This window comes from Octopus bimaculoides, chromosome 4 (genome assembly GCF_046866305.1).
Source record: "Octopus bimaculoides isolate indiv1 chromosome 4, ASM4686630v1, whole genome shotgun sequence".
NCBI classification, from domain to species: domain Eukaryota; kingdom Metazoa; phylum Mollusca; class Cephalopoda; order Octopoda; family Octopodidae; genus Octopus; species Octopus bimaculoides.
In genome coordinates this window covers 127117717-127130523 of record NC_142931.1, presented here as the reverse complement: position 1 = coordinate 127130523, position 12807 = coordinate 127117717, and the positions used below count along the sequence as shown (strand labels likewise).

Sequence of the window (12807 nt, the reverse complement as noted above, 5' to 3'; positions counted from 1 at the left end):
TAATACATGGCTACCTCACATTATAAGGATGAGTAATTGAGAAGATGAAAATAAAACAGAGGGATAGTGGCGATGGTGTGCCAGAACAAACTCTCATAGGGAGCATAAGAGAGGATATAGTCAGCAGATGACCTTGACAACATTTGATATCAGAATGTAAAAAGCCTAAGGAAATACCACTAAGCATTTTGTTCAGTGTGGTAGCAATTCTACCAGCTTGCCAACTTAATTACCTTAAATACAGGTATATAATAAAACAAAAGCACTCTATTGATATAACAATAGAATGATGTTACTGTGGTACCTGGGTGAAGCTACCACAAAAGACAGCGTGAGACAAGGTGAAGCTACCACAAAAAGCTACAGAGGGCAAGTAAACTTCCTTTGAAAATTCCTTAAATGTCTGAATTAAAAGATAACCTACCCGTGGAGTCTTTGGCTTTTTGGTTGGAGGCCCATGCATCTCATAATCTTCAACGGATGTAGCAAAATTTAAAGGGCTGAAATAATAATAAAAATTATTATAATAATAATAATAATAATAATAATAATAATAACAACAACGATAATAATAATAAAACTGCGTTGACATCAACCACCCAGATTCTCAGAAAATTTCTCTCCATCTAATATATATATGTGCCTTAGGTCTCTGGTTGAGACCCGGTCAGAAGATGAAATAAAATGATAATAATAATGGCTTCAAATTTTGGCATAACACCAGCAATTTTGAGGGTAGAGGGTTAGTCAACACCCTTGATTCCACTACTTGACTGGTACCTTATTGGTGAAATTTTGTTTGGGGTGAGGGGGTGGATGGTTTCTTGATTACATTGACCCCAGTGTGCAGCTGGTACTTGCTTCATCAACCCCAAAAGGATGAAAGGCAAAGCTGACGTGGGTGGATTAGAATTCAGAATGTAAAAATGAACAAAATGTCACAAAACATTTTGTCCGGCTTGTTATCAACCCTGCCAGCTCATTGCCTTAACAACAACAATGATAATCCTTTCTACTATTGGTACAAGGCTTGAAATTTGTTAGGAGAGGGCTTGAGTACATCGCCCCCCCCCCCCCCAGTGTTTAACTAGCAGTTATTTCATCGACCCCTGAAAGGATGAAAGGCAAAGTTGACTTTGGTGGAATTTGAACTCAAAACAAAAACAGGCAAAATACTGCTAAACATTTCACCCAGCATGCTAATGATTCAGCCAGCTCACTGCTTTAATAATAATAATAATAATAATGATAATAATAATAATAATAATAATAATGGTTTCAAATTTTGCCACAATGGCAGCCATTTTGCCACAATGGCAGCCTTAATAATAATAATAATAATAATAATAATAACAAAAACAACAACAACAACAGAACAACAATGGAAATATAATGAGGTAAACTAAAACAATATTAATAACACTGTCCTGTGGGGTTGTAAAACTGATTCTGAAAGCCATATTAAGATATCACATGATCTTTCTTGATCCCTTTTTTACATCTAATCTGCTGCAAAAGCATCCCCTAAAAAATGGCTGTCTTAATAAAATATGATACAAATATCATCAGTTATATAAAACATTAAGTCTCATTTGGAAAAAAAAAAAAAATGTACAAAATATTGGTCCAATTTTAGAAGAGGAAACAGACCTTAGCATATTTTCAGCTTTCCTAGTCTAGAGTAAAGTGATAAGATGTGTATATGTGGTGGCATAAGTGTCGATGTTACTGCTTGAAGTGTTATAGGCTAATTGTTGGAGAGAAAAGATGGACAAGCTAGTAATTTGAAAGGAATACATTTAAAGTATGGGTTGGTGTTCAGATAAGGAAGATATATCAGTCTGTGGGTGTTGATGCATAATAAAGAAATCAATTGTTTGAAGTAGATTATATGACACATTTCACTTGCAATTTTTTTGGTGTTGAGTTTAGCTAATATCGATGTAAATAACTAGTGCATAGCTACAAACATTGTACAGGAAGAAGTGAATCATAATGAAATTACACATTTGTCACATATGAATATTGTTTTACCTTACCTACCTCACTTATGACCACCACAAGAGACAGAAACAAAATAAGCATACATGAAAATAAGTGAATAAATAAGAAATGCAACATGCCGAGACAACACTACACTAACATACAAAAAAGATTTTGCATAACTGGCACATGCAGTGTGATCCCCAATAATGTGAAGGTATGGAATATTTGAAGTGAAGGCTCAGTGGACTGTGTTTGAATGTGCTGATTAGCCATAAGTCAACTATAAAGCTTACATATTGTTGTATTCTGAGTGGGGCATATAGCCAATAAAAGAACACACTGGTTATGTTTCACTTCAGTTTTATTATCAATCGAGCGATTGGTTAATCAGTTAGTCTGTCAAAATCATTTTGTCATAGTCTGTGACCCTATCAATATGTCCCTGAAGCAACTCTTTCGCCTCATCACTAAATACACATTTCCTGTTCGACTTGTAGGACCACAAGACCTGTAAGTTGGATAGTAAACATGTAGTAAGTGATGAAGAGAAAGTGATGCTTGAGGGGGTGTAGAGTCATTGACAAGGTCACAGACTGTGATAAAAGGACTTTGACAGACTAATTATTTAACCAGTTAATCAACTGAATAACTATTTGACTGACTGGTAATAAAACTGAAGTGAAATATAACCAGTGTGTGTGTGTGTGTGTGTGTGTGTGTGTGTGTGTGCTATTATCGGTAGTACAACCCTTCTATAATGCGACACTATCAATTTCAACACATGGATTTCATATCAAGGACCTTGCAAAACAAATACAGAAACAAAATGCATACATACATATATATATATATATATATATATATATATGAATATATAATAATTAGACACATAGCAATACATTTACATGTACATATGTATATACACCTGTATCTATATCTATACATATATATGTATATAAAATAATGCTTCTAGATCACATGTATACACAACTGAGTATAATGAACTTTTATAATGCGTGTGTGTGTGTGTGTGTGTGTGTGTGTATATATATATATATATATATATTACATAGATGGCTGTGAGTTATGTCATACAAATATTTCAAGCCTAGTCAACAGTTTTAATAAATCAAATATTAAACTGATATGATCACACTGAGAAGCGCATGTCAATGCTAACATACAAACACAGACACACAAATACACACATGCACACATACATGCAACAGCTGACATGTGTGCATGTGCCTGTGTATGTGAATCGTGTTTATGTGTATATGTGTGTGTATGTGTGTGTGTGTATACCAGAAACACATGTGTGTATACATAAACATATGTATGCATATATATACATATATAAATAAATATGTATATATATATGTATATATATATATATATGCAAGTATACATACATATGTATGTATACATATACATACAAACCTATATATATATATATATATATATATATATATACTTTATTAAAAAGCTGCAAAAATATTAAAAAAACTGTTACTCAGAGTTTCACGTTCCCATTTTTCGGACAGTTTTTGTTTAGAAACAGAACTGTCCAACGAATGGGAACGTGAAACTCTGAATGATAGTTTTTGTGATATTTTTGCTGCTTTTTAATAAAGCATATTACTCTACCTCTGGTATTCGAGTACTATTTTTCCCATGTTGTTTCGTATTTCTGTGCTTACTCTGGTACATATATATATATTCACACACATATGTGTGTGTATGCATTTGTGTCAGTGTGCATGTGTGTCTGTGGGTATATGGTAGATTGATACATGGTCAAAGATAGCAAAAAAAAAAAAAAAAAAAGAAAGAAATACACTGCCCATCATTTGAACTTCTAGCAGGCAACTACAGCTAGTTTGGTGACTAGGTGTGCACATATATACACACACACGCACTTAAAGGCAGACAAACACCCACGTATTGCCAAGTGATAATAGTTTAGCTCACCTGGAACATTTGTGTTTTCGGACCATTCTTTCACTGAAGGAATATCTAGAAAAATAAGTAAATACATTGGAGGTTGGTTTCTGAATAGACAGGGGACAGGGACACAGGATGATATGATGACAATAATGATATGTGTGTGTGAGCATATACATATATATATATGTATACGTAATAAAAGCATTAAAGAATGGAGTTAACAATATCACTTTTATTATACCGTTTACAATTGTTTCATCAACGTGCATTTTAACCAATCTTTTGTCATATTTATTAGCTTGTCAGCAATTATTGATCTTGCACTGCAAAAAAACATTTACACCATGCATAAGACTGAATCAATAATTGCTGACATGTAAATGAACATGATGCAAGATTGGTTAAAATGTGAATTGATGAAACATTTGTAAGCAATGTATTAAAAGTAAAATCACTAACTCTATTCTTTAATGTTTTTAATATATATACTGTACGGGTGACTCGTGGATTTACTTTTTATGGGACCAATGGCTTCATAAGGGAGCTTCTCTCTTTCAATTCTTAAATGGCCACTATGTGTAGAAGTTCTTCATGAGGTAAACACCTGGTTTATAAGTGTATCTATAAGTGTAGACTGTAGCTATGCTGAAGAACTAACTTGAAGGATTGTAGTCGAATACATCGACACCATATTTATTTCCTAAGTCTGGCACTTATTCTGCTGGCCTCTTTTGCCAAGCTGGTAAGTTATGGGAATGTAAACAAACCAGCACTGGTTGGCAAGCAGTGGTGAGGGACAAACACACATGCTTGTAGACACACACACACACACACATATAAAGATATATATATTTAGATATGTATACTTTATTTTAAATATATATATATATATATATATATATATATATATATATATATATATATATATATATATATATATATATATATATATATATATATATATATATATATGCACAACAGGCTTCTTTCAATTTCCATCCACCAAATTCACTCACAAGATATTAGTTGTTTCTGGTTAAGCTAGGGTTTTCAGAAAAAGGAATTAACCAGCTAACATGTATATTACAAATACAATCTTCAAATGGAACAGTAAATATATGCAAGACTTTTCCCAAGTTTGAAATGTGACAGTGTTTTTGTTATCTAGATTTCTATGATGGAGGTTTATATTTTTGTTAGAAACAAGTTCTTTCTTTACAGGAAGATTTCAAATAATTAAAAATAGAAGAGAAAACGCATACACATGTATACTCACACACAAACAAACACACACTTACTTACACACATGCCAATATATAGACACAAACAGTAACACACATATACATGTCAGATATTTTTGTATATGCACCACCACCATAACATTTAATATACGTCTGCCTGTTTAACTTCTCTATTTACCTACGCACAAGCATATATATATATATATATATATATATATATATATATATATATATATATATATATATATATATATATATATATATATAGAATATATATTACACATATGTATAAATATATTTTTATGTGTGTGTGTGTGTGTGTGCATGTGTGTGTCTGTGTTTGTTTACATCTACACTTGCTCATTTGAAGGTCATTTGAGCTTCTCAAGCTGGTATGAGTTACATGAATTATCATGCTATGTGCCAATTCTCATTGGGAGCGACTGTCCTCACAGATGGATTAGATAACTATGTCTTGCTCATGCATTTACGTTTGTGGCCTGGCTTCTACAACTGAATGCTCTGCCCATGACCAACTTTTCGACAAAATGTACTGGGTGTGTTTTATTAGTGTTGTTGTTGTTGGTGGTGGTGGTACTTCTCCTGTCAGTAACTTGCCTGTTTGCTTCAGGCTTCCTATTCTGTGTGGAATAAAAAAAATCTCTCACTTGAAAAACAAGCAAGGGTCACTATCAACTGTAAAACAATGCCTTAATATTAATGCATCACATTCTAGCAAGGAAAAATGAATGTGTGTGTGTGTGTGTGTGTGTGTGTGTGTGTGTGTGTGTGTTTGTGTATCTATCTATCTATTGAAACAATGCAGTTTATGATATTGCTCCATGTCCCTCAAATCTTATGTATCTGAAAATCATATATATCAAAAATAAGCTAAGTGTATAAATATTAATAAATCTTCTTATTCATTCCTAATGCAGTTACATCTTGTATTTCCTTAACACTTGTATGTGTATGGATTAGTAATTATCTTTTCTAGATATATGTGTGTGTGAGTGTACACGCATATGTGTGCATGCGTATCTGCATGCATGATTATGTGCACGCACGTGCGTTCACACACACACACTCTTATAGGTCTATCCTGTAAGGACATATGTGTCCCAGTTCAGGCACCATGATAAAATGCACCAGTACATTCTGTGAAGAGGTTGGAGATAGATGTAAAAATCAAGCCCAAAACAAAATGAATAAGCAAAGCACAGTCTCCTCCTGTATCTATAAGAACTGTGGCTTAGACATGTAACCCATACCAATATGAAAAACAGACATAGATTAATGATATTAATGATGAACTAATGATGGTACACACACACACACATACAAATATTTATGTATTTAATTATGTAAACATGTATACACACACACATGTACACATACACACACAAGTGTATTCAGACAATTACCTACACCTAAACAGAATAAAAAAAAATTATGGGAGTTAGTATACTTGCTGGTTTTTTTGTAACCCTTAAATCTACGAAACTAACGTCTTGACAGATATGAATAAGAAATACATATTTACATTGAAGAAAAATGAAATTGAGCAATATGAAGAGATTAAGGTATACAAAATCATACAAGAATGTGAGCCTCCAGATTAATACACACACACACATAATATATAATTAGATATATATCTATCTATCTGTCTGTCTGTCTCTCTCTGTATATGTATGTGTATGTCTGTTATGTGACCGCGTGTGTATCGTTGGGGATTTTTTTTTTCCGTCTTCCCTTCTTTGGGCTTTTTCTATATTACTGATGAAGAGCTCCGCTCGAAACGTTAAATCCTCTGTCTTTTCTTTCTTTTCCTGAGCATCCAATAACACTGTACTTATTCCACATCCTCCCGTTGTTTTTTCTTGCTTGTTCATGTTTGGATTAATTATATATATACATATAATATATATATATATATATATATATATATATATATATATATATATATATATATATATATACATACATAATATGCATGCATACATGCACACAAACATTATTTGTGTGAAGGCACCAGATGTGTTATAAAAGGTTGAGTTGTTTTCATTGCATAAAACTATTAGCAGCTTGTAAAAATATATACTGTGTTTATTAAATGATATTTATCCCTCACCAGTTGGAGTACATTCTTGTAGATCTTACCTTCATGGAACAATATACTATATACATAAATATATATATATATATATATATATATATATATATATATATATAGTTTTTCCTCGTGCATTTAGTCTTATTGTTGTTTCGAAACAAAATCATAACGTACCTCTGTAGCTATTTTTGTTTTGACGCATATCATTTTTGGAACAAATTACAGAGCAGCTTGCAGAGAACATCAACATTCCAACAAGTTGCAATGAAGCAACAATGTATGTGTGTGTGTGTGTGTGTGTGTGTATGTATGTATGTATATATGTATGTATACACATTCTAATATATATATAAATATATATACACACTAATAGAGTTATATATATGCTAATAGAATTACATGGTGATTCCCAGTGATTGAGTCAAAGTAACTGCAAGTAAAATTTGCAGGTTTTGGCAGACATTAGAGACTATTTAACTAAAAAAAAAAAAAAGGATCAGGACATCAGTGGTGAGAACTGAATGTGGAATTGATAAACACAAGCACTTTAGCTTTTTCTTATGCATAAAGCATGCACCATGGAGTTGCTATAATGGCAGTTAACAATAACCCATTGGCAATGTAATTTGATTGAGAAAGCCTAAACAAGAGTACATGAGGCTACTCCTAATGGCTAAAGGTCCAATTCATGGTCTGTAACAGCAGCATATTACTCAGGAATTTTCCCAGCGTCTCATAAGATTTTGCATATGTAGTGTTTCACACAAACTTTTGAATTTTGAACATTTTCTGATACTACCCAAAGTTCATCCCCCCATCTCTCTCACTCTCTTACGCCATATATATGTATCTATCCCCCATATATATATATATATATGTTCAGGGTGTGCTTAGTGAGTGCCTCATGCTCACCAAACAATATAAATCTTTTTCTGAAAGGTGGTTGCATTTTCTTTTTGTTTGTTTTGGAAGTTGAATAAACAAAGATTAAAGGAAGTTTTAGTTTTATCATGTATAGAGATAGCCTGAAGTTAGTTTCTTTATGCCATGTTCAAGACAACAGCATGGACGGAATTAAGAACACAGGGAAATAAAAAAAAAAATGATTATAATAAACACTAAAAAGTCACAATTTTGTTTAGGAAAAACAGAGGAAAACAAAAGTCACATGTCATATAAATACCAAAAATAATAGTTTGAAGTAATTAAACAAATAATATTCTAAGTAGCTTATTAACTGACAATACAGAATTTGCACAGAATCGCAACAGAATTTTTTTAATAATGGTATTAAATGTGTGGAAAAAAAAGAAAAAATAGAGTCACGTTATATTATCTTAAATGTCTGTCTGTCTGTGTAATGTATGTATATATCTGTCTCTTTCCTTCTCCATCTCCCTTTTTCTTTATCACTTAGCAATTCTAATACTCATATGTATGTTCCAAAACACACACACACACGTACACAAACACACACACACACATACAAACCTTGCTAACATATAAGTGCATGCATGGCTGTGTGGTTACAAAGTTCTCTTTGTTAGCGTGTGGTTTCAGGTTCAGGACTTTGGGCAAGTGTCTTTAACTTTGATTTCAGGCTGATCAATGCTTTGTGAGTGAATTTGGTAGACATAAACTAGGTGGAAACCCATTGAATATCTATCTATCTACCTGCCTATCTCTACATACCTACCTACCTACTTGTCTCTCTCTCTCTCTCTCTCTGTGAGTGTGTGCGTGTGTCTGTTTGTCCCCTAATCACTTAACACTGTAACCAAGTGTTGTGGCAAAAGACACTGATAAAATAAGTACCAGAACTTTAAGAAAAAATAAGTACTGGCCGCAGTCAAATGACTGAAATAAGTAAATGATACTACATAGAATATAAGGGGTTTAGTTTACTTGTGATTTAAACGAATAGGTACGCTGGGTAAGTGCTATTAATGGTCTACCGTTAGATTCCAAGATCACAGCTAAGGCTGGATCTAGGGATCCGTGTTAGGGTTCCGTTATAACAGGTACATATATTAGAGGAAAAATTAAAATCAAGGCAGAACAAGTATCTCAAGTCATTGAGAATAATTTAATTAAAGTAATGTGTTATTTACATCACCTGTCCTCGTCTGTTGTTATTATTTGTATATTCTCCCATATATATATATATATATATATATATATATATATATATATATATATATATATATATATATATATACACACCTACATACATGTGTGTGTGTGTGTGTGTGTGTGTGTGTGTGTGTGTTTGTGTGTATACGGTCCTATAAGCAACGGAAGAGCCCAGAGTTTCGGTTATGACATCAAACTTCTCAAAGTTTGAAAATGCCATATACTCACGTAACTTTAGTCCCCGAGTTACGTACTTAGTATTACATTACAACTAATAAAGAAATATATAAATATGTGTAAATGTATGTGTATGGTTGTATGTATTTATATGTGTACGTACACATACGCATACTATAGTATACACATATTCGCGCTTTGATGCACACACACACATGACAAAATCTGAAAAAGTGTGAATCAACACGTGTAAAGTCTGACATCAATAATGTGTACGTGTGTATGTATGTACCTGTGTGTGTCTGTATGTGAGTGAGTGTCTATGGCTGTCTGTAAATGTGTGTGTGTGTGTATGCGTGTGAGTTATTTGCTTTCTACGATTGTAATATATGTGTTGAGCGCATATTCCAGAAATAAACGTGATGATAGAAATGATGAAGATGATGATGGCTATGGTGGTGGTGATGCTGATAGTGGTTGTAAGCCTTATCGCTAACACCCTCACACATACATACATATTACAGTTGAAAGCGACTTTGAGTGCAATAGAAAACACGCAAACACAGACACACGCAAACATACAGACAGGCACACACACAAACGAAGTGCTTGAGAGAGAGAGACAGAGAGAGAGAGAGGGGGGAGTGAGAAACGGAAGAGAGAGAGAAAGAGAGAGATAATAGAATAGGAAGAAACGAAAAGCAGTGACTGACGGGTAAGTGAGGAAAGAGTAAGAGAGAGAGAGAGTAAAAAGCAAGGGAGTGCATTACTCAACAGCAGCAGCCCTCACGTGTCACCACATGTGATGTCAGACGTGACTTAATACTCACCCACATACAGAAGATTCTACACAAACACCTAAACACGCACGCATGCACACACAGCCACACACACACACACACACACGCACTCCAGCATTTGTATATGTACAAGTATATTTATATATGTATGTGTGTGTGTGTGTGTGTGTGTGTGTATATATATATATATATATATGGTTGTGTGAGTGTGTATATGTATATATGTGTGTGTGTATATGTATATATATATATGCTTGTGTGTATGTATGTGTACCTGTGTATGTATGTGTGTGTGTGTAAATATATATGATGTATGTGTATATTCATACATATATAGGTCTCTCTCTCTCTCTCTCTCTATCTATCTATTGATCAGTCTATCTCACATCACACATACACATATAAGTATTGTGCGTTTATGTATGAGTGTGTGTGTGTGTGTGTATATATATATATATATATATATATATATATGAGTGTGTTTATATATGTATACACACACACACACACACACATATATATATATGAGCGCGTGCGTGTATACATATACACACACACATGTATTATGTAACCTGAACTAAATCTATGGTCTGATCCCCTTTCATAATGGGTTAAAGAATGTTCGTTTGAGCGTTCGTGTGTATATGTGTGCTTGTGTGTGTGAATGTGTGTGCAAGCGTGTGTCTATGCGTGCTTGTATCATATATATATATATATATATATATATATATATATATATATATATATATATGTACGTATATGTGCGTGTGTGTGTATGTGTGTATAGCGTGGTTCGTGTTTGTGATTAATTATTTTGGCATGTTTTCCGTTTGGACTTACACCAACATCACGTTTATCAGTTAGTTACGCACACACACACACACACACACACAACAAACACATTCAAACACACACACACACATACACGCACGCAAATACATACGCAATACATAGGAAGGCGACTGTCCTTTACTCGTGCCAAGTCACATGTTGAACAGTGACTCAGAAGGCTTACCACCGTCGCCACCACCACCACCACTACCACCACTCGGCTTATATCACCATTGCTAACACAGCCATCGCCGCCGCCGCCACCACTACCATCGCCATTAACCCCCCCCCCCTCACCACCATTCTTCTTCTTATTATTATTATTGACAAGACCATCTCAATCATCGCCATTACTAAACAACTGCACTGGTAGCAAAACTATGACCATCACCACTATTACGCAATACTACAGAAGAATAAACAGTACTATCGCTATACAGAAGCCTGCAACTTTTAAAAAATATATTAAAGAACAAAATCGAATCAATCAATTTTTCAGACGATAATAGTGGTTCGTTTCCAGGGCTAATGCTGTGCTACCCACTTTCTCTCTGTCTCTGACTGTCTATGTGTCTGTCTGTCTGCTTCTCTATCCCTCTCTTTCTCACAGACACTTTTTAAAAAAATTATTGTGAGTGGTGTATTATCAAATTGTAATTTCTTAAGGCCCTTGCATTACACGAACTGTTTAAGGACGTTGTGGTTTGTGTTTAAGGTTTTTCACACCTACTCTGCAATGTCATTCTAAAAATAGACGATCAGCCCTTCGAGAATGTGAATAAATAAGCATTACAATTGATTGAGTAGTATGAATACTAGGGGGTTAAGGGATGCGTTCAATAAAAGGATGAAGAAAGTTACTTCACTTCAACGGTATGTAGTATATGCTTGGCTGACGATGTCTAATAAGAGCGAAACATGTCGATCTAGAGTTGCCTCCCGTACTTGTCGAAATGAGTAAAATAATATCAGTAGCGTAGCTAAGGTGGGATGGCATGAATGCGGTCCGTCCCGGGCGACACTTTTGGGCCTGCTGCATAAGCCCATATAAGCTATATTGGCAAAGAAAGCGTGACAGACTCAAGGGCTGCCTCGGGTTACATCACAGAATAATACTAATCCTTGTTAAAGTGCTGGAGGGAAAAAGTGATTAGCAACATTTCTTCCAATTCGTTACGTTCTGAGTTCAAATTCCGACGAGGTCAACTCTGCTTTTCAGTCTCTCGGGGTCGATAAAATATATATCAGTTGAGCACTGGTCAATGTAACCGACTTGCACCCTCTCCTCAAAATTCTGGCTTTATGCCAAAAAAATGAGACATCATTGAGATAATGTTTTTTTTCCTTCATTACATAAGCTTTTCTTATTAGTTTTTCCATGCTTACCGCATTATGGACTGTATTCGACTAGGCTCTCTTATTGATTTCGATGTATGTACATCAAAAAAGCTAACCGACCAACTGAATGGCACACGCATTGAATTAACGCATCAAGTGGCTGAGTATTCCGTAGACACGTTTACCCATAATGTCATCCTCGGGAAGAATCAGTGCGACTCAGTGTGTGAGAAAGATG

General features: G+C 34.2%; 1 protein-coding gene across 2 annotated transcripts in view; it reads right to left on the bottom strand.

The window, feature by feature from the left end:
- LOC106871550 (uncharacterized) overlaps nucleotides 1-12807 on the bottom strand; it is a 44182-nt gene that overhangs the window by 13936 nt on the left and 17439 nt on the right. Inside the window, exons 2-3 of one of the 2 annotated variants that reach the window (XM_014918053.3) lie at nucleotides 3958-4002; nucleotides 425-500 (exon numbers count right to left, since the gene is read on the bottom strand). In XM_014918053.3, the coding sequence (XP_014773539.3) occupies nucleotides 425-500; nucleotides 3958-4002 (121 nt within the window). The remainder of the gene's footprint in view (nucleotides 1-424; nucleotides 501-3957; nucleotides 4003-12807) is intronic. The other variant, XM_089351422.1, reaches the window with a different exon arrangement.